Source organism: Pleurodeles waltl, chromosome 3_1, assembly GCF_031143425.1.
Source record: "Pleurodeles waltl isolate 20211129_DDA chromosome 3_1, aPleWal1.hap1.20221129, whole genome shotgun sequence".
Lineage (NCBI taxonomy): Eukaryota > Metazoa > Chordata > Amphibia > Caudata > Salamandridae > Pleurodeles > Pleurodeles waltl.
In genome coordinates this window covers 1,887,361,340-1,887,388,742 of record NC_090440.1, presented here as the reverse complement: position 1 = coordinate 1,887,388,742, position 27,403 = coordinate 1,887,361,340, and the positions used below count along the sequence as shown (strand labels likewise).

The 27,403-nt window shown below is 45.8% G+C and overlaps 1 protein-coding gene across 2 annotated transcripts in view; it reads left to right on the top strand.

Annotated features, from left to right (window-relative positions):
* Window positions 1–27,403, top strand: part of PARD3B (par-3 family cell polarity regulator beta) — a 2,030,765-nt gene that overhangs the window by 1,087,796 nt on the left and 915,566 nt on the right. For both annotated transcript variants that reach the window (XM_069225990.1, XM_069225989.1), the window contains one exon: window positions 21,812–21,997. In XM_069225990.1, the coding sequence (XP_069082091.1) occupies window positions 21,812–21,997 (186 nt within the window). The remainder of the gene's footprint in view (window positions 1–21,811; window positions 21,998–27,403) is intronic.

Here is a 27,403-nt window from a genome sequence, read left to right as displayed (position 1 = left end):
GCAGCTTTCCGAAACAGAACAGGAATATTAGAAAGAATGAACACAAACTTAGTGTGCATCCTGGGACCCTAAACGGATTATGATGGCATATTTGTTCCCAGAGGAACAATTATGTCGGTGGCTGTCACGGAATCCATTAATTTGTGTGTTTCCTTCTCCAGGTTGGGGACGCAATGGGACTTAATAAGATTCATCTTTGCATTTGCCACTGGGGCTCTAAAGCAGTTAGTGTTCATTATTGTTAAGTGCCCGGGAGCAGCCTTTCTCTTTGTAGAGTCAAGATGGAGGACGGCCGAAACTAGGAGGCAGATTATCAACCAAAGAGTCTTGTCGTTGAAAAGAGCCGTAGAAGATTGTCTTCTCCGTGCTGTCATGAATGTAGCCGAGCAGGAGCTCTTGCATCCCGCCTCTTGTAATCCAGCAGCTGCCTGCAATCAGGATGCTTCAGAGTTTCTTTATTTAGAATTATGGCAGATTTGATTTCTGTTGGTTATGTGTCAGGAATGTTAACAATAGTCCTAAGTGTGAGGTACAGCAGGAAAGAAACATCCCGTATTATAGTCTACTCGCGGTTGAGATCCCTCTGCAGCAAGTGAAATCACCCAAGAAGGAATGCAGGACCTGTGGATAATCAAATGTGAGGCCAGTTTAGGATTACCTCTGACTGGGTTGGTTAATGTGGCCGTAGTCGGAAGGAAACTTCCAATTTCTGGAGGTTTGTAGAAGAAAGTGTGCCTACCTTTTACGTGGATGTGACTGCATTGTTGTGGCCAGGAAGCTAAATGCAGGTGAAATAGATGGTCGGGTGAATATCCCGTTGACTTTACTGCTTTGGCCACGAAGTCTAAGCCTCTCCTCAAGCTAGGCTGGAAGGGGTGGTAAGCTAAGTGAGGCTCCCCTGTTTTCCTTAAGCACCCCTTTGGAGCGATTTTAGAAGTCATACGCCTCTGTTATATCAAAGCCGAATGCATTGATGTAAGCATTTCCAGCTTTGTTGAATTTTTCACATTGTTTTCCAGCTGTAAAATGATTTTCTGTGCGGCTTAAAAGAAGGCCATTTTCCTGTTGACCTCCATAGCTACTCATAATGTGATTAGTATCTAGCAGTTGCAATATTCATGGGGGTCATTCTGCTGAACAGTTTTTATGAAAGCCCCTGTCTCTGTGGCTCTCTCTAGATAATCATTCCTCCAGGGTGCTGTGGTTCGTTTCTGACCTTTTCTGCTGTTGAAGGAATGTCCATGACCAATCCTTTTGCCTCAGTCATATTTGTTGCCTCTGTGAACAAGGGTTACCTTTGTATCTGAACAGAAACAGATGTGTGTTTCTGCAGATGAAAGATAATTTGTTTCTTTCTCTCCTCATGTTTAAGACCACTTACATAGTGCAGAACTTTTACGCTGAATGTTGTTTTTTTCCTGCTTCCTCCATTGCTCAGCTTTTTAACTGCCATAGGTGTTAGTGCATTGCAGTGCAAACATCCTAAATGCTATTTGATGTTCGGGGGTGCTTCAGGAGAGCTACAACATGCAACAAAGACAGTCTCACCCAAGGTGGTGCAATTGATAGATTCGACCTCTTTATTATGCACACTAGTGGTTGAATTCAAACATTCCCTGTGGAGAGTCATCTGTCCCACCACCATCTGCTGGACCTCTCAGCCCATTATGTAGAAGAGGTGTGGGGAGGCTTCCATCAGCTGTGCATCTGGAGCAATTGTTGGGCAGTAGGACCCTTGAAAACGGAGTCCACAGCCAGGACACCAGACACTATCTCATGCCCCAGGGTAGAACAGGAAGTTTAAGAAGGGCACGTCATTCCCAATTTGGGTAGGACTGCTATTGCCTGGGTGAAGACAAGCTATCCCAGAAAAGGAAATAATAAAATTAACAGACCTGGCACCAGAAACTAAGAATACAACATTACCAACCCTCTGCCCATGTGAACTGTTCAGCCTGCACTCAAGACACAGCATGGCTGAATCCCACTTTGTAGTTTAAGTTATAATCACGTTTGACCTTTTTCTGCTGTATGAGGAGATACTGGTACATTTTTTGGTGGCCTGTTAACATTTGTGTGGGCTACACTTTGGAAGACAGACTGGTAGTGGCTATTTTTCCAAATGAATCTAACTCATATATCCGCTTGCTGTTTTACCCAGCCGGGCCCATAGTACAGAAGTGTCCCAAGGGTGACACAGGCATTTCTGCTTATGTGTTGTGCCCCTGGGGCACATTGGTATTGTAGAAGGGGCTGCAGATGCTTGTGTGGCCTCTTCAGTAATATGCACACATTTTGTGCCCGTGTGATCATGACTGGGTTTTTCCGTATTTGCATGGGGCTTGGATTCCAGTTAAATGAGGGAAGCCTTACCCATTGCCCCAGAGCTGTATTACAAACATGAGTGCAACGGCCAACAACCTATTAAGAGGTGCACTGACTGTGGGCTACATAGCAGTGGCACATGATCCGAGCCGCCGTGACTACTGTGGGGTTCCAGGAGATCCCCAGGCATCCCCACAAGGCAGGAACAAGAAGCCCCTGCACCAGCCTGCAAGGTGGTCCCTGGTCCTCCTCCAATGGGAGAATGGTTCAGTACTGGAGGTGGTGCTGCAGTTTCAAACCGGGCTCTGTCTTTCACTAATGTGATCTCATTGACACATTTGGTGAAATAAATTGGGCGCTCTCCCCAGTCGGCGCCTGGCACACCTAGTTAATGATATGCTGTGGCACAGATGGTAGAGTATGCCTGAAATGTAAGTTGGGCCCTGCTTATTGCTCTCCCGATTTTACAGCAATGTGATATACATAATGTGGTTAATATTTTGGTTGTGATTGAATGCACAGATAGACTCTTGATGTATGTTTTGTTCATGGTCCATAGAGTATCAAATGGACACAGAAACATATTAGTAAATGTAAAGGGAGCACTGACACCCAAACGAAAACCGAAGACCGAGCACAGACTGTAGCTTTTACTGGGCACTGTTTGACAAGGTGAGTGGAGCAATTACAGGCAGACCCAGCCCTTCCAGCATTAAAAGGATCGGTGCACTGGCATGCTCTGTCACTGGAAGAAGGAATTGTCTTTGCAGCCACCTAGCCACGGATGCAGATGGTGAGCGTGGCCCGTGCATCACAGGTAGATGGGTCTCCTTCCTTCCTTAGGTATCCAAGCAAAGCCCTTCCTAAGGCGACCCTTCTTACGATAAACCTTCAAACTTTGTTCTTAAGGATGAAGTATTTCCCAGTTCAGTTTGCCAGCATGACTTCTAATCAGTGGTCGAAGTGAGATCGGAGTCAGTGAGCGTGGGGCAGGGTCAAAGGCGTGGCTCAAACAAATATAATATCCTGTATATATTTGGTCTTTCACCATCAGGTACACACATATAAAATACCATGCAGCTTAAATGAAAAATTAATTTTAAAAAGTTGTTACTCATTGAGAAATGAACTATAGTACGTTAGGAACAATTCCATTAGTACACTGCAGAGGTCTGAGAGGTGCAGAATTAAATCTTGGTTGGTGCAGTTGAGAAAGGTGACGTTCTTCACAGTCATAGCCTGCGACAGAAAGCACTGTGAATGTTATTCATTATTTTACATTTGCATTACACACAATAAGAGACAGACCACTACAAAATGTGCAAAATGTTTAAGATAAAGTGGTGCTTTTAAACAGTGGTGGCTGCCTCAAATCTCAAGTGAGGGAGCAGGAGGGTGACAGGGGATTAGGAAAATAAAAATAAAAAAAATGCCTGTCCTGCTGCTTACGCGGCTGGCTACCTTTCTCCTCTTCTTTACTGCTCCTGGTGGTGTCCCAGCAGTCCCTGGGACACCAACACAGGCTCTCCATGCAGTCCTGGCACCTAGCATGAGAGCAGTGCCAGGATTGGTCTGAGTGGCTTGGTCTGCTGCTCAGACAGTGCATGGGAGTCTGTGCTCTTTCTTCAACCTGGCTGTGCAACACAGCTGGGTTGGAGAAAACTATGGGCCTGATTCTAACTTTGGAGGACGGTGTTAAACCGTCCCAAAAGTGGCGGATATACCACCTACCGTATTACGAGTTCCATAGGATATAATGGACTCGTAATACGGTAGGTGGTATATCCGCCACTTTTGGGACGGTTTAACACCGTCCTCCAAAGTTAGAATCAGGCCCTATGTGTGAATGTCTGTTTGGCTGGCCTAAGATGGCTGGCCAAACTGACATGCGCACTTTTAAATGCACTCCAGTTACTCCCCTCTACTCCTCCTCCCATGGTCCCATCCCCGACACTCCCCTCCCTGCACACTCTGGCTCAGCAAGCAGCTGAAAAATAAAACAATAACAAAATATTGTTTTATTTTTTTAGCTGTTCAATAAAATATTGTTTTATTTTTCAGCTGCTGGCTCTGAGCCAGTGTGGTGATGCACTTCCACCGTTGCGGAAGAGCCACCACTACTTCTAAAATATAGATTTTAGTAGTACCCAGGGTGTTAGTAATACAATTTATTTACATTACTGCCCCTAAAACTCCTCCACGTGTTTTAGGAGCGATATAAATACAATTAATTAAAAGCATGCACATCCCAGCCCAGTTGTTAACTCTTTGCACGTCCAAAGGATGGCAGTCGTTATAATGACAATGCTCCCCAAAGTACTGTATGTTTGTCATCACAAATCTTCCAGTGACTAGGTCAGTTAAAGCTACTACCGGCTCCAAAGCATCCCTTACACTTTCAGATTAATTTGTTGACCACATTTGCATTTCTTTCCGGCAGCAGGCACCCTGGCAGGAAGCGTGTTTAGCTGTCTTCGGTTTCACATGAAAGGAGACTCACTGAATGACATTTCAGCCAAGGAATTCAAACTGTTGGAATTCACTATCCTGGGACGGTTATCTTTTTTACAAAAAGTAGGTGAAACCGTAAAAGTATGAGCACGTCATGCCCCTCCGATCCCGCCCACTTCGACCACTGCTTCTAATAGAGAAAATGATCCCAAGGGGCGAGTCTAAAAGTCTATAAAAAGTACATTTTTTTAGCATGCTATATGAAGTAAAGGCAGACTGTGTTTGAAAGGCAACCCAAGCTGCAGTCTCCCAGGGTGGCCATTTTGGCTGTTACGCATGAGAGTGGATACCAACATGTTGCACATTGCATGATCTTGATTATCCTGCGCTCAGCAAAGCTGTGATCAGAATAAGTTTGTTTTTCTTGCATTCCTGTTCTTGAAAGCTGCTGCTTTCAGTTATTTCACATGAAGCTGCCAGATAATGCCAGCTGTCACAACAGAGTATATATGAGCAACAATCACTCCGCTTCCTCTGTGGAAAACATTTAAATTACCAAAGCTGAAGCAGAGAAAGGAGCTCTCCTGGGTTCTGGGAACAAGTGTGTGCTCAGTGTCTCATCAATTCTGTGCTTTCGTATATATTTGCGCCGCCATGAGCTGTCAGAACGTCTTCTTAGTGTAGTTGCTTAAACAAGCTATTCTAAACCTCGTGGTAGATTTACCTATAGAAACCAGGGAATCAAAAATCAAATACTTGTATTTAAATCCGCATTGGAATGGCCTTTGTGTCTGCTGTTTTCAACTTAAGGCTGAAAGAACTGTCTAGGTATCTCTGGCTTTAGCTACTGCTTTCTGCCGGCTCGCTTCCATTCCAGTTTCCACGTCCCCTATTGAATGTGAAATTGTGAGTGTTTTTGCTGAATAAATATGTTGCGGCCTTTTGTGGCCAACGTCATCTGAGTATACAATGTCAGTATCCTGTCCTACTCTGACATGCAACTCATACCCTCCCTCTCAGACAAGACCCCCAACACAAGATGCAAGTTCACCACCTACATGACCAAAGTCACTACCTGGATGTAATACAACTGCCTCAATTGCAAAACTGACAAAGCAGAAATAGTAATCTTGGGCCATGGAAGACCAAGTGGCCGGCTGACGTTGGGCCCACACCCAGACCTTTGTGGGTGACAGTGTGCTTTACAAGTACACATAACATAACAAAGGATTTAAACATAGCTTCATAAACTTATATTCATATGAAGTTCTTCCCAGGGAACTAACGCAGGTTTCAATCCAAGTTCAGTCATTGTTTAGTGAGTTGGTATGCGTAAGTGCTTCTTCTTTTAACAGTCCTAAAACCCTATGTTTTTTTTGTTTTGTTTTTTTATTGTCTGAAGCAGCCCTCTCGTTACCTTCTGTTTCAGTTCCTCTCTGTTTATGTGTGCCATCTCATGTGGACAGAACGTACGGTGGCCATTGTGGGAAACCCAAAACGGAAGTCAGATTACCCTCACAGCCCAACCATGAATTTCACTTCCCCTGACCGTAGGCCTTTCTTGTGGGTATAGATCTGCTTGTGTGAGAGCACAGGCCCTTTCAAAAGTCGAAAGAGAAAGGGCCGCTTCCTGCTTTTGAGGTTCTGAAATTTAATAGCTCGTTTTCTTGCCTTATCAAATTTACAAAAATGAACAAGTGTCTAAATGTGAAACGTTCCTTGACCTCGAGGTTCACGTTTTTTGCAAGGTTTCCGGTATATCTTCTATGGTGAAATGAAAGCATAGCTGCAAGAATGAGTTCTTAGAAATGTACTGTGGCATCCTGTGTTCACGTTCGCTTTTATGAACCTTGTAGCTTTGACTAGTGCTCCCAGAAGCTTCTTGCCGTTGCTATAAAAATGATGAAGTAATTTGGAATCTGTTTTAATCCTGGCGTCTGGTCAGTAGCTTCATGACATTTATTGCTCCTGTAAAACAGGGCTACTAGGTGTGTGTGTGAAGAGAGGTGTGACGTCATTATGCTAAACAGATAACCCCTCCCTGTATTTCAGAACTCCATCTTGTCACCACTGCATTACTACCGGGGCATCTCAACATGTCTGCCGCAGCTTCAATGGAACATTGCTAACACCTGCCAGGAAGGGTGATATAACGCTAATGCACAGTACCGACAATCCTCAACTGGGATGTTGTACAATTAATGGACAGTACCATCAACTGACACTGCCAGCGTTTCACAGCCAGTGGTACTACCTGAAAAGCACTTAATATTTTCCACAGAAGACCGATGTTTTTTCAGTCAGTAGACATAACTGCCCCTGTTTTTAGCACTTGAAGTAGGATTTCCCCTTGTCTCACTAAGGACTAGGCCTGTCGTGTTTTTGATGCGCAGTGAGAGAACACGTCTAGTTAGTCATGGGCGCGGGGAATATTCTTGAAGGCGGGTGCGGGTGTCGGAATTGAAAGCGCCGCCCAAGAGCTGAACTAGTTTGTGCTCGAATTCTACCTGTTTATGCGAAAACGGTTCTAGGGATTTCCTCTCCGTGGTTGTTGTGTGTGAGAGTAAAGGCAGAGAAGTGTGAACCACTGTGACTTTGAAACACCTTGAATTCTAAGGCGACAAGAATTCAAAGTGACATCTATTCACGTAGGGGAAGTCACTTTAAAGTAGACTGGCTGACATATGTAAATATTTGCATGGGTTTAAATTGCTCTGAGCGCCACGTAGGTGGTGTCACCTTGTTGTCCAGTGTTTCACAGCAGAGGACGTTTAAAACATAATTACCTTGATAAACATCTCCTAGGAGGGCATCATGGAAAAAGAGTGCGCTCACTGGAGGTGCAAGCGGGACGCACTGCTGAGGGGAGGCCCTGACGCGTTCCTTGGTGTTTAATTGAACGTGGAATGGAAGGGAGCTGTGGTACCAAGGGAAGGATAGGATCCATTATAATTACTCAACGCTACGTCGCTGTTTTTCAGTGGTCTTATCAGAGGATAAAAGCGGGACATTTCTGTGCAGGGAATGTGCGCACCTGCCTCAGTTGGCTGTGAAAAAGAAATGCTGTGAACTGAAGTTGAGGGAGGAAAATTATATAATTTGTGGGGCTGGAAGAGTGGAAAGAACTCAGAAATGTGTTGTTCCATTATGAGTTTGGTGAGACGAGATCACCCTGAATTTGGAACAATGATGTTTATTGTCATAATAAATTGAAGACATAAAGCTAATTTTATGAAGACATTTTGTGAAAGGACATGGTATCTGCGATAAATGTTTTTTAAGGATGTTCACAGCTTAATGGTGCTGAGAAAGTGCATGCCACAAATCTAAAGGTGAAGATTAGTTTACTTGTAAATAGGGTTGTGGCACTATAATATTTCATCTGGTTTGTAGTGCTGTACAGTACATTGAATAATACGGTGAACTCTACAGTTATTGTTTTCGTTTATAAATAAACAAAAACGAACATTAAGTAGTTAAGTTAAAAACCAGAAAAATATGTTGAAATAGTGTTTTTCCCAGTGAAAGATGGATGGCTCACAGAGGTTCAGAACATTAAGATCAGCCTTACTGTTGACACTTCTGAAAACCCTAGAGGAAGCACAGATTTGAGAAATTATAAAAAAGAAAAGTGTGGTAAGTCAGCTGTCATAAAGAGACGGCAAAGTCATGTTTTGGGAAACATAAACACAAAGATCATTATCATGGAAGAATGTCATGGATACCTTTCAGACTTGAGCGTTTCCTGTGCTTGATCATTTCAACCGATTTGAAGGGGGATAACCGATATGAGAAACGATGACATTTCCTAACGTGAAGCTTTGAAATGCTAATCATCTTACAAACAATCATTGGCAAAGACAATGGGCCTTATGTTTTTCAGCTTTGTCAGTGAATGTTTTGCTTTGAACTGTTTTTTGTAACCATTTATTGTTTTTGGTCCCCAAAACCACACATTGCCATAGTAAGGGAATTACCTGGTGGATGCATATACTCCTTGGGAAAGAGCAGAATGCCATCACTCACACTGGCGTTAGCCAGTGACTGAAGTAGACTTACTAATTGCCTTATACTGTATGCTTTAGTGGGCTGAAAGAAAATGTTAATAGCACAACAGACTAATGGATGATGAGGATTGGCTCAAAGCCCCTTGAAGTGTGTTATATGTACAACTCCTGACCTAAAAAAAGGAAGGTTTTTTACTAGAAGGTGAGTTCTCTGATGCTTTAAGACCCGCAGTTCTGGAGATCACCTCAAGAACATGGGATGATTCCAGATGAAGGCCTCCAAAAAAGGTGTAGGGTGCATGAAATTACATTTAGAGTTGAAGAAGATGTGGAGGGCATGGCCGCACGATCGAAGATGGCACACGCATAAGTTACGAGCTCCGGAGGGGCCTACAAATAATCCTGTTAAATCTACACCCAGCCCTGGGGGCAAACTTCAATCGCAGTGCGGGAGAGCTGTGGAGGACACTGCAAAACAGTGGAGCCCGAACAGAGCGAGGCTGAGAGGCTCCGATGCAGGTTGGGGAACTGAAGGGCTTTCTACTTGGTGGGCCCAGCGCAGCCGGGGACCCGCGTATAAACACGCGGCCAGCGCTGAGACGACCGGCTGCGCTCGAGGAACAGGAGGGACCGGGAGCGGAGCGACTTAGCGAGTGACGGCGCTGGGGCCAGGGGGTATTCGCTGGACTGAGGGAGCACCGAGAGCGTGCTGCAGAGACCCGAGGAGCGTGCCCTAAAGAAACACAGTAGCAGGGAGTCGAGCGGAGCAAGTGGGCCCGTTCGCCGCACCTACGCCCGGAGTTGGGGCAGTGAGAACGCGGGATCTGACCCTCTGGACACATAAGAAATACACGGGGCTGCGCTGAGGAACAGAAGGGAGAAGGCGGAGGCCCGAAACTGGCGCCCCGGAGTAGGGTGAGTGTTGCACGTGATTCCCCTGGCACTCCGGCAGAGCCCCACTGGAACATACCTGCACCCCCAAAGATCGGATCAGCACCCTGAAGGGGGCCCTTAAATAAATATATAATAAACGGAGAGAGAGAAACCCCGGCGTGAGGTGGCTGAACCTGGTCCGAAAAAGAGAGACCGGGAGCGGAGCGGCTTGGCGGGTGACGGCACTGGGGCCGGGGGACACTCACTAGGCCGAAGGAGGGCCAAAGGCGTGCTGCGGAGACCAGAGGAGCGAACCCCAAAGAAACACGGCAGCAAGGAGGCGGGCGGAGTCAGTGGGCCCCGACCACCGGACAATCTCGCTTGGAGTAGGGGCAGAGAGAACACGGAATCTGACCCTTTGGACACATAAGAAATTCACGGGGCCGCACCGAGGAACAGAAATGAGATAGTGGAGACCCGAAATAGGCGCCCTAGAGGTGGGTGAGTGTTGCAATTGATTCTCCTGGCACTCCGGCGGAGCCCCGCTGAAATACACCTGTGCTCCCAAAGATCAGCACCCTGAAGGGTACAAATAAATTAAAATATAATAAACAGAGAGAGAGTAACCCTGGCGGGCGGTAGCGGAACCTGGACCAAAGAGAACTCTGGCCTCGGACGGTGACGAGTAAAGAGACACTGACCATCTGAGCGACCCCGGCAGACCTGGTACGACAAGTGCCCGCGGGGTGCCGGAGGAGGAGAACGAAGTGAGAGGTCAAAAGGAAACCTGCGAGATCCCAGAACTTGGCCCAGCCTGAGTGGGTGGCCCTACCCAGGTGCCAGATGTCCCCTAAGAATCGCCATAAAGGCAAAATAATCGGCAATATGACACCCATTGAACGCAAAGAGGGAGAGCTGCTGGACCCTCCCCAGCTTAAAATGCAGGACACCTTAGATAAGATCTTGGGTGCAATCGAGGACACTAAAACTATTCTACAACGTGACATTAACCAGGTCGCAGTTGAAGTTGGCCTGCTGAGGGCGGACCACCACAAGTTAGTGGATAGAGTAAAAGACACGGAGAATGTCCTGGCTGAAATTGCGCCGCAACAAAAAGACCTAAAAGCCGAGGTGACGTGCCTTGTAGTTAGGGATGCGCGCCTAGAACAAAGAGCAGAAGACGCGGAAGGCAGAAGCCGGAGAAACAACGTGCGGGTGGTGGGGCTGCCGGAAGGGGCCGAAGGAGCGAACATGTTGAAGTTTCTAGAGGAATGGCTGCGGACGGTCGTGGCCCCGGAGTGCCTGACCCCATTCTACACCCTGGAGCGGGCGCACCGGGTGCCTTCGAGGCCCTTGGCGCTGGGCCGTCCTCCACGCGTGGTGATCACCAGACTCCTCCACTATAGAGACAGAGATATTCTTCTACAAAGAGCCAGAGAAGCGGGCCCTTTTAAAGTTGCGAACGGGGAGGTGACACTTTTCCCCGACTTCACACTGGATGTTCAAACCAAGCGAGCTTCATTCCTGACAGTCAAAAGAGCCTTGAGAGAGGAAGGAATCCAATACTCGCTCCTTTTCCCAGCAAAACTAAAGGTGACTATGGATGGCAAGACCACCTTTTTCCAGACTCCCGAGGAGGCATGGGACTGGCTGGAGTCCCGAGGGACCCAAATGGTGCGACATGCAAATGGGGGAGTACGCCGGGGCTCGGGAAGATGACGAAACAGGATCCGACTCTGCAGCATCTCCCATTGCCAACACTGACAATTGAGGAACAGGAGGGGCTTGGGGCAGTTGTGACAGCAGATAAGATAAAGAATGCCATATCGCAATTAGCGCCCGGGAAGACACCAGGAACGGATGGCTTAACTATGGATTTCTATAAGAAGTACGAAACCTTACTGGCCCCCAGACTGGCGGTGGTGTACTCTGAGGCATTGAGCCGGGGTGTGTTGCCGGCCACGCTGAGGGATGCATTGGTGGTCCCACTGCCCAAGTCTAAAGCTAGAGAGACATCTGTCGCTAATGTTCGCCCCTTGTCAATGCTGAACAATGATTTTAAAATACTCAGCAAAGTTCTGGCCAATCGGCTGCTCAGCCACATGCCCAAACTGATACACGAGGATCAGAACGGGTTTGTCCCGCACCGGAGCACGTCCCTTAACCTGAGACGACAATTTGCCATTCTACATATGCCCAGGGAAGCTAAACCTTTGAATGGGGTATTACTCGCCGTGGACTTCGAAAAAGCCTTTGATTAAGTTAGATGGGACTACCTGAGGACAGTGATGAGGAAGATTGGGTTGGGAGAGGGTAGGGTAAAGTGGGTGGACCTGCTATATGCATCCCCCCTGGCCAGAGTGAGGACAGGCAAGTCGGTATCCGACACCTACCCAATCCACAGGGGCACTAGGCAGGGTTGCCCTCTATCGCCACTATTATTCGCACTGGCCATCGAGCCGCTGGCAGCCCAGCTACGAAGGGATGGCAGGGGCAGAGGGATACAATGGGGACAACCGGAGCACATCGTTTCCCTTTATGCAGATGATATACTCATCTACCTTGGGGACGGAGAGACAGGACTCCCCTGGGCTCTGGATGCCCTGGAGCACTTTGGGTCCTTATCGGGATTGCGTCTCAATAGGGGCAAAACATATGTTTTTCCCATACTGGCGCGATGTGACCGGCACGCATCGTGCCCCGAGGATGTAGGATGGGCGTCGAGGACATTTAAGTACCTGGGGATACAGGTGTTCCACGAGGTGGGGGACCTCCGGGATGGCAATCTTGGGAGGGCGCTCCGCTCCCTGCGTTCCTCAGTAAAGTTCTGGCGCTCTCTAAGGCTATCCATAATGGCCAGAGTTGCACTGTCCAAAATGATAATCCTGCCCCGGTTACTATACTATTTCGCGAACCTGCCGCTGCAGATCAATTTGGCGTGGTTCCACGAACCTAAAACGCTGTTCAGGGAGCTTATATGGGACGAAGGCCGTAGATGTACGGCTCTTTCGATTCTCTACAGGCCAACACACATGGGGGGCCTGGGAGTCCCTGACTTCGAGTTTTATTATTTAGCATCACAACTGCAGTGGATTGCAGCGTGGATGGGAGGAAAGGGACAATTGGATAGATACACTGTTCAAGGAGAAATTGGAATGGAAAGAATCATTGCACGGATGGTGAACATGAGAGTGACCAAGCGCGCGGACAGTATGATGACGAGAGTAGCGGCAGCATGTTGGAAGAAAAGTGCGAGAAGAGTAGGGGTGGGACAGCCTTATTCCCCGGAGCTCCCACTCTAAGTACTGGGGGAAGGAACAGATGATAGGAATCTGGTGGGCTTTGGCCTCGGACCCTGGAGGAGAGCAGGAGTAGAGACAGTCGGACCCTCTGTTTCAAGAGGGGTTGCTGAGGTCCTTCTCGCACCTAATAGAAATGGGCATCTCAAGGGGACAGTTCCTCCAGTATAGAAAACTAACACACATACTCAAAGAGCACTGGGGAACGGTAAATGCAGAGCCCCCAACCCACAGAGTACTACACTTACTACTAACGTCTGGTGGGGAATCTCACTTAATAGATAGGATCTACAGGTCCCAAAATGAGGAATCACTGGACGCACTACAGCCCGAAGATGACAGTGGGAAAAGACAGTGAACAGGGAATTAACAGACGTGGAGTGGAGCAGGGCACTAGCCTATCCTCGGACGGTATCCAGAAACACCCGGTTGAGATACATACAGTACAACTACATGCACAGAACATACCTCACCCCACACAGACTGACAAGAATTTATGGGGGAACCCCCAAGACATGCCCTAGATGTGGAAATTTAACTGCAGACTTTGACCATATGGTATGGAATTGCCCAGAGCTCCAGAGGGGTTGGGCTGCGGTGCTGGCAGACCAGGAGCGGCTGCTGGGGGTGGAGATTGGTCTATCCCCGGCGTCATGCTTACTGGGTTTGAGAGCGCATGCGCCTCTAGGGAAAGTGAGAGGACGCTTCCTGGACCTTGCACTTGTCCTCTATAGGAGACAAATCACGATAGGTTGGAAATCTCCCAGCTGCCCATCGTCGAGTGAATGGAGGCGGGATGTGTCAAGATGGGCCCGAGCAGAATTGCAAGTACTGAAAAATGAGGAGGCAAGGGGTATGCGCCAAACCCCCATTGCCCTGGCGTGGGAAGAAATACTCCTGAGATGGTATAGTCAGACTAAGGAAGGGGGGGGGTGGCAGTGGAAACTCAGAGTGACTAATTGGGTAAAGCACAGACAATGGGGCATGATGGGGGAACCAAGAGAAAAGGAGTGGAAAGAGGGTGACCAGGACCATCTGGAACAGGCAATTAGGGGAATAGGATGACTGAACCCCAAGAGACAGAACATGGATGTTCCCAGCCCCCAAGCACATCCGTCTCGGTAGGAGGAAACCGAGACAATAAGCATAGGAAGGTACCGGCCTGGTCTCAATTGATTGAAAGAAGGGAGGAAAAAAAAAAAAAGAAGAACAAGGAAACAATGAGTAACACCCACCATGGCTGTGAATGTAGTCTGTTTGAAATAGCGCCATCAAGTTAAAATAATAAGTAGTTTTAGAGAAGTTTGCGATACGGACAAGTGGGCACTCCAGATTAAATACGACCACAGGATAGGGATGTACCCCTAAGACACTGAAACAATCTAGGCACATTGCATCCCCAAGGAACCTATGCATATCTAGGATAAGAAGAAATGAGGTGGGAGCATTAGAAAATGAAAGAGTGTGCTGTATATTTAATGATCAATTATATGTACTAAATGGAAATCTGTTGATGCCATCAAGAATGTTGCAGATGTAATGCAGTGAAAGTTAATTAATAATAATAAAAAATATTTATTAAAAAAATAGAGTTGAAGAAGATGTAAGGGCCTACAAGTTTATGTTGTTAAGATCATTCAAATGCTTTATGTAAGTTTAGCATACTGCAAGACTCATATGTAGCCTGGTCACGAGGAACATGTTAAACCTGCCTGGAAGTCTTCGCAAACAGTGGGCTCCTAATTCATCGTTTGGGTTAGAATATCATTCTTTTATGAGGTACCTTTGAAATGGTGCTATTTATTCCCTTTCTACTTGTGCCACTTAACACCCCTCCTTGGTTTTAATTGAAATTGGAAATAACAGCAATTAGAAATTAAGAAGCAAGAGCTTTGGAGCCCTAATAAAAACATTTTAGAATAACCTTCTGGAAGATCAATATTTCAAAGCCATGAAAATCAAATTTCTTCTTCTTTACATTTTTGATTTAGAAAAGATTATTTTCTCTTTTTTGCCGGTCATATCTCATCTCCGAAACACACTCTGATTAGTTCTGAGAAAGTATGGTCGTACAGCACTGCCATAATACTATTATATCATATTTTACCCCCACAATAGTCTCACAAAATAATATTTTATGAGAAGTTTCTAGTAGTTTGACTACTATGGTGATGTTAAGACATTTGTGAGGTTTTGGGGAGGAGACGTGGGAGAAATGCAAACTGGTATTTCTCGAAAGAATAAGTCTTGCATGCTTAGTATGAAACTTTTTCTGTGATGTTATGGGTCAAAACACGTGATGCCTCATAGTGATAGCATGATGATCGAGTGTCTGAGAATACAAATGTCTGTAGGATGGGGTAAACGGAGAAAATGTGCATATTTTATTTATTTATCCAGTGAACTTAACATGCCTCTGCTTTTCAGTGTAACAGAATGTGTACTTTCCATCAGAAGGGAAGTGCATTGTTAAGCTCTGGGAAAAATAGTCCACAATCCCGATGTGGGCTGTGACTGAGCTTCCATGCACTCCAAACAATTCCACTACTAAAAGGGAACCACATTCCTTTGAAGAATCCCCTGATTACCTTTTATAAAGCAGACAGGGTCTCCTCAGAGAAATGCTGCTCCTATATGTGCAGTTTACTTAAAGAACAATACAGTTTGGTTACTTAAATTTCAAAGCTTGATAACCATATCATAAAAGTGCTCCAATTAGAGGACTACAGAAGTAAAGAATGTATTAATAAAAACTGCTACAACTAAGTCAAGATTGTTACATATTTTGGTTAAATTTGTCACTGGTGTTCTGGTCCACCAAGTGTGAGCTTGTTCTAAGTCTCCAATAACTTTGCTATCTTCATGTTAGATATCGGACACAGGTCTATGGGTTTGAGAAGCCGGTAGGGCTTCCCATAACTTCTATACAGGTCCCTATCAAAATGTCCATGTTCAACTGGTTTTTGGGACTTCTCTGCAGCAGCACCATCTTCCATTATACTTATTGCCTTCAGCACACTCTAGGGGAAGAAACCTCTGCGGGGCAAGGCAGGAGATCCGCCAAATTTTATCTGGTCTAATGGTGTTAGTGACATGATGAGACCACCTATGTTCTTTTGCCATTATAGCTGTGTCTGTATTTACATGATAGGAAATAAGGGTGCCTCTTCCCTCAGGTTCATAATTAAGTAAAAATCGTTGAGTCTCTTTCACAATTCCAAAGTCCAATACAATGTTCAATTGCACAGCCTCCTTTACATTTGAGTCCAGCTTTCCCTCCTGCCAATTGCTGTTATCCTCTCTGTAGAAGAGTTTCATGCACATTTACATTTAAGGGGTATAAAACCTTATTATCCCTGGAAAGATACAGGGATGCAGTCAGCAGACTTCTTGTCACCTTAAGGACATGTGTGCTGGACAGACTGTGAAGCCTGACATACACCATCGGATCCCTGAAAACAGGCTCTCTGTCTCCACTTTCCATATGCATAGGTTTTCCTAACAGGTAATCCCGGCTTGCCCTTTGTTGACAACGCCCTTTGATACACCCTGAGAAGGACAACCGCAACCTTACATGAGGAGAATGCATCCCTAGGTCTTTCTGTACGGAAGGACACTTAAAATGACACTTGGATTTTTTTAGGAGTCCTAGTGATTTTTATTGTTCCGGGACTACTGGTATGTAAATTGGCCTTCCTGAGGAATGGGCTGTATCCTGTATCCCTAGTGTTTTTTGTGACACTGCTGCATTTTCCGTGGGGTTTGGCAGATGAAGGCAAGTGAGCAGGACAGCTCCTAGTTTGTCCATGTATCCAACCTCAGCTGTAACAAAATCTCCCTCTAGGATGGTAGGCACCAGGGTCGGTTCCTCCTAAGGAGCGGAGGAGCGTCACCCCTCCTGCTGTGAGTGCAGCAGGCAAACACAAATAAAATGGCATAACAATGCCATTTTATTTTTCCCTCACGCTCGTGCTATGTACGGCCTGAGGGTGAGGGTATGGGGTGAGGCTGAATCCTGCAATTGCAGGATGACTGCTGCCCTTTTCAGTGCACATCGGGGTGGCCGGCTCTATAGCTATGGCCAGCCTGACATGCGCGGTAGACCCAGCAGTCCCAGGGCTGTCAAACGGTTGGGGGCGATTGCTGGCACAGGCCCTAAGCCTCAAAATGAGCGCTTGGTTAGCCGGCTCCCACCAATCCTGGAGCTGCTCTCATGCTGGAAACAGCATGAGAGGAACTCCAGGATTTGTTGGCATCCCATCCCACTGAGCAAGGAGGAAGTCCTTCCACTCCTGCTCATGGATGATGGAGGAGAAGTACCACACCGGGGAGAGCCACAAATATGGTGACTTTGGTGCCATGGCGCCCCACCATATTTTAGACCTGCAGGCCACCACTGGTAGGCACAGTCACGTGCACACCTATTTTTTCACTCTCCTTCAGTACACTTCATACTCAAATACAGCTGCAGGTTTGTTTTAACATGACCATAGCACCCTTCGTCAATAATGCATCAGACCAAAACACTGCTCACAGAGGCTTTACTACATTTCCATACTCTTCCAACCAAACACAAACACCTGATAAGCTTACCTGTCCTATACTGCAAGCCAAGGCACGTAAACATAAAACACAATAACAGCAGAACTCTGGTCCTCACACAAACAACTGAAACACTCCCACATAGGCCGCACTACTAACCCGCACTCTCCCAAACAAGCACATTACATGGAATATTAGCCTGTTGCCTGTGACACCTCGACACTGATATGACACTCAAATTAATTGCAAATTCAATACAGTAACAAATCGGTTTGTTTCAAAGTGGGCACGTGTATATGAGGAAAAAGTAGATTTCAGTGGGGAATAAAACATATTTTCAATTGGAATCATTTTACTGATACGTCTAATGTCTCTCCCTCCAGCCACTGGGGATGTCTGGTACGAACAGAACCAGCAGACATTGGCAAAGCCAATAGGTCTCACCTATACAAGAGCCATTTTCTTTTGCAACGTGTCTTTCCCATGTTGCACATCAGTTTGGCTGTTGTTCAGCATGGCTAAAAATTATTGGCTGGAGTGTCGTAGAGTGGAGAGGGAAAGTAGAGTGTTGTAGATTAGAGTAGGGGGAGTAGTGTGTCAGAGTTGAGTGGAGGAGATTATAGTTAAATGGTTTAGTGGCAGCGAGTCTTGTGGCGTAGGGTTGAGTATGGTGAAGAGGGTTGGAGTGGATTGAGGTAGTGGGGTGGATTGGATTAGAGTTGTTTGGATTGGATTAGAGTAAAGGGGGGTGGATTGAATGGTGCAGGGTGTATTGGAGTGGGGTGATTGAAATGGGGTGAGGTGGATTGGAGTGTGGTGATTAGATTAAATTGGCTGAGTGGAATATACTGAAGTGATAGGACTAGGTTGGGGTGGATTGGATTGGGGTGGTTTTGAGTGGAATTAATTAGACTGGGGTGGATTAGACTGGGCTGGAGTGGGGAAAATTGGAGTGCACTGGATTGGGGTGGACTGGATTTATTTGATTCATGTGAGGTGGACTGGAGTGGGATGATTGGACAGAAGTGGATTGTGGAGTGGATGGGTCTGGAGTGGGGTGGGGTAGATTGGATTGGACTAGCATGGGGTGGATTGGACTACAGTGGGGTGGACTGTACTGAAGTGAGGTTGATTGGAGTGGGGTGGATTGAGGTGGGGTGGGCAGGATGGGGTGTGTGGGATTGGAGTGGGGTGGATTGGATTGGGTTTGGGTGTGATATGGTAGGTTGGAGTGAGGTAGAATACATTGAGGTGGGTTGGATTAGATTAGATTGGATTGGGGTGTGAAGAACTGGTTTGAGTGGGGTGAATTGGATTGGAGTGGGGTAGAGAGGGGTGGGGAGGATTGGGGTGAGGTGGATTGGATGGGGTAGCTTGGGTGGGTTGGATTTGGGTGTAGTGGATTGGAGCGGGTGGGCTGGAGTGAAATTAGTTGGATTGGAATGGGTGGGTTAGAGTGGATTGGTGTGGAGGGTGGTGGATTGTGTGGAATGCGGTGGATTGGATTGGCGTATGGTGGATTAAGGTGGTATGGGATGGATTGGAGTGGGGTGGATTAAAGTCAACTGGATTGGTCTGGGTGGATTAAGGTGGATTGGATTGGGATGGACTGGGGTGAGGTGATTGGAGTGGGTGGATTGGGTTAAACTGGACTGGTGTGGGCTGGATTGGAGTGGGTTTGGTTGGATTGAAATGGGTTGAATTGGAGTAGGGTGGGTTGGATTGGAATGTGGTGGTTTGGAACGAGCTGGGTTGGACTGGAGTAGTGTGGATTGGACTATAGTGGGCTGGGTTGGACTGGAGTGGGCTGGATTGTGGTGAATTGGAGTGGGGTAGATGGGATTGGAGTGGGTTTGATTAGATTGTGGTGGACTGGATTGGCCTGGAGTGGGGTTGATTGGATTAGTGTGGTGTACTTTGTGGTTGACTGGAGTGGAGTGAATTGAGATGGAGTGCAGTAGATTGGATTGGGATGAGGTGGACTGGATTGGAGCCAGGTGCTCTGGAGTAGGGAAGATTGTTTTGGAGTGGAGTGGGACAGAGTGGGGTGGGGCGGATTGGGGTTAGGTGGATTGGAGTGGGAGAATTGGAGGAGGGTAGATTTTTGTGGGTTGGTGTGGGGCAGATTTGAGTGGGCCGATTGTTTTGGATTGGAGTAGGGCAGATTTTTTGGATAGGAGTGGGCAGAGTGTTTTGGATTGAGGTGGGGCAGATTGTTTTTGTTTCTACTGGGGCAGATTGGAGTGGGGCAGACAGTTTTGGATTGTAGTGCGGTAGATGTTTTGGATTGTAATGGGGCACACTGGAGTGGAGCATGTTATTTTGGACTAGAGTGAGGCAGATGGTTTTGGATTGGACTGGGGCAGATTGTTTTAGATTAGAGTGGGTCAGATTGTTTTAGATTGAAGTGGGTCAGACTGTTTTGGAATGGTGTAGGCAGATTGTTTTAGATTGGTTTGTGACAGTTTGGAGTGAAGTGGATTGGAGTAGAGTGGGGGGTTGGAGTGAGGCAGATTGTTTCAGATTGGAATGGGCAGATTTTTTTGGATTGAAGTGGGGCAGATTGTTTTGGACTGCTGTGGGGCAGATTGGTTTGGACTGGAGTGGGGCTGATTGATTTGGTTTGTACTGGGACAAATTGGAGCAGCACATACTGTTTTGGAATGTAATGGGTTAGGTTTTGTGAATCGTAGTGGGGCAGACTGGAGTGTGGCAGACTACTTTGTATTGGGATGGGGCAGATTGTTTTGGATTGGAGTGAGGCAGATTGTTTTGGGTTGGAGTGGGGCAGATTGTTGTGGGTTGGAGTGGGGCAGATTTAAGTAGGGCAAACTGGAGTGAGGTTGATTGTTTTGGATTGCTGTATTGGAGTGAGGCAGATTGTCTGGATTGAAGGGAGGAAGATTGGAGTGGGTCGGTGGGAGCATTGTAGTGTGGTGGATTGGGCTGGAGTGGGTGGATTGGGCTGGAGTATGGCAGATTGGACTGAACTGTGGTGGATTGGACTGTACTGTGGCTTTTTGGAGAGGGGCAGATTGTTTTGGATTGGAGTGGGGCATATTATTTTGCATTGGTCTGGGGCAGATTGAAGTGGGGCAGATTGGAGTGGAGCAGGTTGTTTTGGATTGGACTGGGGCAGATTGCTTTGGATTGGAGTCGGACTGGTTGGAGTGGGGCAGATTGCTTTGTATTGGAGTTGGGTAGATTGTTTTGGATTGGGTGAGGCAGATGTTTGTGGACTGGGGTGGGGCAGATTGTTTTGGATATCGGAGCAGAGTGAGATGGGCTGGGAGGATTGGAGTTTGGTGGACTAGAGTGAACTGGGGTGAGCGGTTTGGATTAGAGAGAGACGGATTGAATTGGTGTGGAGAATATTGGGGCGTACTGCATGATTACGTGATGAAGTATAATTTAGAAAATTACACAGAAGAAAGAACAATGTTGCTTTGCAATGATTAGAACAAGATAATAGCCGTCTTTTGAGGAAAGCGCTCACGAGCAAAAACACCACATGAGTGCAAATAGAGAAAAGAAGACTGTGCAAAATAAAAAAGTTAACTGTTGAAAATACAACTTTTCAGTTTCTTTTGTTTTGATGGGCATGTTTATGACAGTCACAAGCATTAAATTTGCAGGGCACTAGAAGTTGAAAAAATAAAACAAGAGTGCAAAGTGAGAAAAGAAGTCTTGGCAAAAAAATAAAAAAACTATTGAAAATACAACTTTGCAATCATATTTTTGCTAGTCACAAGCCCTGTCTTTTTGGGCTCTAAAAAGTTAGAAGAAGAAAATAGTACCTCAGTCATGTCAAGAACATCGAACAGGCATTGGTTAGGTTGACTCAATCAGTGCCTGGTCCCTGCTCTACAGACGGGAACGGAAATGAGGATATGGGCTCCAGTGCCGAATTACGAGGCTGTAAAGAAGAGTGCCTCACAAGCCAACAAATGAAAAGCCATGGGGTGCTCCAAGCCCTTTGTAGCTACAACAGTGTCTCACTAGCGATATGCATGCAGTCAAAACTGGAGCACACCTGTTCACAGTAAAAAATATTTAAAGTTGGAAGTCGAGTGGATAACCAGCCTTGGCTGAAAGAACCTGTGCCACTCTAGCTTTGTTGCTGCTTTCAATTCTTCAATCTGTTCTCTCTATAGCACAAATTGGTGTTTTTTATTACAATTAAGAACACTCTGAATGTGTATTTGTTTAATTTAAAATATTTTGTTTTAAAAACAGAATTGTTTAGACAAAACATATTTACGTGACACCCATATGGCTAACATCTAATTGTTTTAATTCATTTTATTCATACAGAAAGGAGAGCCTGAGGTAATTGTCCCTTCAGCGGAGAGCAAGGCACAGCTGACCTTTGAAATTCCTCTGAACGACACTGGTTCTGCTGGTCTAGGGATTAGCTTAAAGGGGAACAAATCACGGGACACTGGAGCAGATCTGGGCATCTTTATCAAGTCCATCATCCATGGAGGAGCAGCCTTTAAGGTATGACAAATGGAAGGGGATGCTTACATTTTTTGCTGTATGGCCTGTTAGGACTCTGATCTAATCTGGTGCTTCTAGTCTAGAGTCCTTTTTATCTCGAAGGGCCCATCAGGAAGGTGCTTTACCTGTGTGCAGGGTGGATGTCTTTCGACAGGTATGATTAGATAGCATACAGATATAATCGGATGACACTGGGAATACATCCCAGGCTCTTGTAATAGTGGGACACAGTGACAGAAGTAATTTAGGTTTAATTCTGAATAGCTGCTGCTGCACCAGTCACATGAGGAGTCTGGTGCCTTGGTCAAGAAGTTAGACCACAGGAGATATTGCATTAATGTAAGATAACCTCCAAAACATTCTACCATCGGGTAATATGAGCTTTTCCTAGTACTGCTACAGATTGGCAAATGATCCTTGCTGCTAGTTAACACACAGTGATGTTTACTACCATAGTAAATTATGTACACAAAGTGATGATGGCTATGCGGTACATAAATTGAGTGAAATCAAATATAGGAAAACACAAGAAGTTGGGTTGGTGCTATCCTGGTGTATACACCTTGCCACTTACGGCAAAATAGCCAGATCCAGGGGAACCCCCTAGTCCAGCAGACTAATGATTCAGCAGTATACCAGAGCACACAGAGGAAGTCCAATAGTCGTTAAATACACCCAATAAAGCAGTATTACGAACTCATAGTTGTTGTTTGTTATGATTTATTCTTGCCAAAGTAGTTCAGCGTTCTTGCATCAAATGTAATATCGAATACAAACAGGCAACCAACATGTGTTTCATCATAGAGACTTTTATAAGGCTGCAAAATTATATACATAGTCTCTCCTTCAAATGTTTTGATGACCTAGGGATAAACTTTGTGACTATTGGGATCACCATCACCCGATACATGTTGAGCACCAACAGGGCCCCATGAAATCACCAGTGAGAAGATGCAAGGTGAGAGCCTTAGAAATAATTGGACTGGGTGAATTACCCATGCAAAGGTTGAATGCAAAGTATTCTAAATGCATAGAAAGTCACATGCACAGGACTGCTTAGGGTGATATGAGAACCAAGGATGATGATACAGAAATACAGATAGGGTAGAGAGGAGTGAAATCGTGATCAGGAAAAATTGAAAAAAAAAAACAGCCAGAAGGAAGGTATAACTATGATGTGTATAAGCAAGGTTCAAACAGACCGTACATCATTTGAGTGCAAAAAAGGGCCAATATGTTGACTATATATACATCAGAGTAGTGCTCACTGAAAAATGAAGAGACACAAATAAAAGCTATAGGTATCTCAACAAAAAACGCAAAGAAATGCTAGTATCCACCTACAGTATTGGGAGTGCTATACCAAGCAGTAGGAAAACAAGAATATTGCAGTTTAACACATTTGGATTTGGAATAAGGTGTCTGGTGTAAATCTTTCAGTTGAAAAGGTGGTTCAGCTGTGAAGTGGATGTTTGTGGAACAAGCTTATGTGTGTTATGGTTTTTGTGTGATGTGTCTCCAGTTCTTATGATATGCCTTTGGGATGAGGTGCTTGTTGCCTTGGTATCTTGTGCTTTATTTCTCTTTCTTTGTCTTAATTATTATACATATTAGTATTTTCCCAGCTTTTTTCCTTGTTACAGGCTTTGGTGGGCTTCTGTGGGACTGCGGTTTAGTTTTGATAAGGTCAAGTGGGATGTGTGTACCATTTTGTCGAGCCCTTTCGTATTAGAACGTGTATTTGTAAACCCCCTGCTCTTCCAGCGCGGTCATTGCATTGATTCGCAGGCTTGGTACTGGCACACAAAGGTTGCATTTTGTGCTCTTCAACTCCTACTTGTGATAGAGCTTTCTTCACTCTCATTCAACTCCCAGGGACCCAGAAAAAAGGAGTTTCCCTTCTAACAACTTCCTTATGCTCTGATCTTTGTAGTAGTGCTGACTCCTTTCTAGTGCTTTCTGTGGAGCTCCATCCTTTCAAGGTTGTGCCCTGATGACAGAAGGTATCTACCCACCAGGTGCTCATGGGTTACGTGTCCTGTGTCAACCTCTTGAGAATGTACTCAGACGTGTAAACGTATCTGTTGGTTGTGAAAGTCTCTTCTTTAATCAGAGTTCATCTATGCTGCTTGAAGCTCAGAAAATTTCTGGTGACATTCAGCTCCTCAGTCGCATAGTAGAACACTAGTCCTATCTCACTGCTAGCCCCCTCAGTAGAACTGCTCTGTTTTTTGGGTGCTTGAGCTGCTTTTCTTACAGATTGTGATGACACTAACATATTTCATACGGAGCCAAGAGTGAACGAGAATATGATCAGCATTATAGCCTCTACCATTGAGTAAAAAAAAAAAAAAAAAAAAGCTGTTATGTGACGCATGCCTCCTGGGCACTGTGACACACTCCTTCTAAACTTTGTGACACACGCCTCCTAAACTCAAAGGCTTGTGTTTCCTGGATGTCTGACACAAACTCTCTTAACACTCATCTCTCTCTAATCTCTGGTACATACCTCCAAAACTCTATGAAAAATGTTGTGATTGTCGCCCCGTGATCTCTCTGAAACAAGCTTCATACTGGGGGGTAGCTTTATTTGGTGGTTATTCACCCCAGCGTCTGTGGTATCCTGTAAGCATGTTTTGAGGGCTCGGAGACAGATGGAAAGCCGATTGCTCTGTGGGAAAATTTTGATATGCTGGAACAAGATTGGCTGCTCACCCAAATCATTTAAATAACTAACTATTGAAGACCAGAATCTAGTTACACCATGCAAGCCTCCCTTCTCTCTTTAAGAACAAGGGATTGGGATGCCTAGTCCACGCCCGGTGCTTAAGTTGTGCCACTGGTTGAAGCGACAGGTAGTTTTGGTCAACAGGACTTTCTTTTCAGACTTTGACCTAGAGCAAGTGGGAGAAAGGCTGAAAAAGAAGAAAAGAGGAAGAAAAAGATCGGAAAACAGTGACAAAAAGAGAAAGCCTGATTAAAAGGGGTGAGGTGAAGTGAATAATGTAGGATGGCAGAACAAATAAGGATGAGATTGAACCAAGGCCAGGAAGCCTTGGTATGGGGCAACCCTGACATTTGGCAGATGTGTACTCCTAGGAAAAACGTTGTACCGCTGCACCAATTTATTTTAAAACTAAACACTGCCCCGCACCCCACTTGTCTTCGAGGAGATACGTACTGCAGTTTGCTACATGTATTCACCGGCAAACTGTGCTCCAATCTCACTGCTAAGTACGGCAATATATCTGTTTTTATCTCACAGTAAGGAGACTGTTGAAACCATGGGAGGAATTCGCTGTAACTGCTCCAGGGCAGATCGGGTGCACGTCGCTTAAAAGCATTTCCTGCAGTGAGTTCCTGCCGATCGCTGCTAGCACTAATTTCCTTCCTACTCTTGCAAGCGATGTGTCGAGAGGACAAAATGGGTTTCTCGTCGCCTTTTTTTAGACGTCAACGCGGGTTTCCACGCGCCAGCTTTCAGACCTCGAGGCCGGGAGCTATTTTAGTTGGTGGTAAATTAGAAAAGCTGTTTAGTTCAGCATTATTTCCGAGTCGACCGGGCACCTGTGATGCCGGTAATTGACAAATGGGTACAGGGCACTCTGCCCAGTGCCTGCATTCGTCTGAAGGTCAGAACGTGCCGAAGATGCCCTTTCAGGGAAGTGAATTGTCTTTGAAAAATCAAGGCGGGTTTAAAGCAATGCCTTGAGGTCCTATTGGAAGGTGTGCGCCATTGCTTCTTCACGCGTGTAGGCCGTGAATACGCCGTCGTCATGCCTACGTCTTCCGCAGCCAGCTGAAGAGGGTTGAGCAGGTGATGGCGCGTGGTTTGATGCGTAACGCAACCATCACGCACGTCCGAATCACGGTCCTGCAAACCTATACCACTCATAGAAATTCTCCCTCCTAACCCCATCACATTCAAGGGCGTCCTCTCCTGCCACAGTTTAATTCTGTCAGATTAGTCTTCAAATTAAAAATCAGGAGCACCCCGACCCTTCAGTGCGAGGTGGCATTCGCTATCATTTTCTATTTGTATTGTCATTTCTTTTGTGTCTCGTAGTTCTCCTTGTCTCAGCAGTCCCACCCGGATTTGTGCCTGCTGGAGAATGCTGCTGTACTCGGTACATGTAAATTGTAGCCCTGACGCCTGCTTAGTCAGCCAGTTCTTGCCATTAAAAAATGCGCGACAGCGTATTTTATAGTGGATGTTAAGCAGCACATGGCATCAATCAAGACTGAGCTATCATGTAAATGTGTTACACTCCCTTGCCCCTATTAAGCTTTTCTCTGTGAAAGTGAGGCGGGCATGTCACATGGCTAGTACGGGAGAAGGCGGGAAAGACATTGCGGGACCTAGGAACTAAACCATTTTGCAAGTGAACAAAGCTGCAGGTTGCAAAATTTGCGGTTTGCCCTATTGCAAATGCATTTGATGTGTAGTAAGCTTTGGCGTTGCAAGTCACCTTGTGCTGTTTGTGCGCGCTGGCACTGCCTGTGCCAAGATTGCTTTGCGGATGCCCTGAACAGATTAGAAGTGTTTTGAGGTGGTACACTTCCAGCTTTGTACTTGAAGATGTTGACTATCACTGAGTAGTCAATAACCCCACTAAAACTATGGTCTGTGGTGGTCTATATCTTCTATCAGCAATATCGGTTGCCGGTGTGACCCCCTTCAACGTTACGACAGCTACCATTGCGTAGTCTCAATGGCAGCTGCTTTTGATATCCAGAGTTCATTGACCAAAGTTCCTGGTCTGTTTCTGTCTCTCGAAGTGCAGCTGAGAGCAAGGATTTGATGCCCAGGACTGCCTTCTCAGTGTTTAAGAGACATGTGACTCCTTTCCCGCCACCCTGCTCAACCAGCATTGAGTTGTCCATCCAAAACCAGGCATACTGACTAGACAGATCAGGAGAGTTGGGTATTATGTGGAATATTAATGCATTGCAACATAGTGTTCTTTAAAGAGGTGTGTCTTGAACTTTTTCCTAAATTGAAAAAGGGTTGGGTTGGTCCTGTTTGGCATGGGGGATGCTGTTCCAGCTCCTTGATGAATAGATAGAAAAGATCTGCTGCCTAGGCATAAACCACAACAACAGATTTGCAGTCATCTAAATTACACCTTTTGTTTATGTCAAAACTAGAAAAAAATAGTGGAGAGGATTTCCAGTTTTTTTTCTCATTTGTTAGAGATTATTTGCATCGTAAAATGCTATATTGAGAAATGTAGGCAAATAAATCTGTGACCTTTCACCTCTGTGACGCATTCCACGTATCCTCCTCAATAGGTGTCATGAGACCCAATGTAAAAAGTGCACAGAAAACACCCCCACAATGTTCTCAGCTGAAAACTCAGGTGGCCTGTACTGCCTTGTAACCCCACTAAACACACACATCCACCA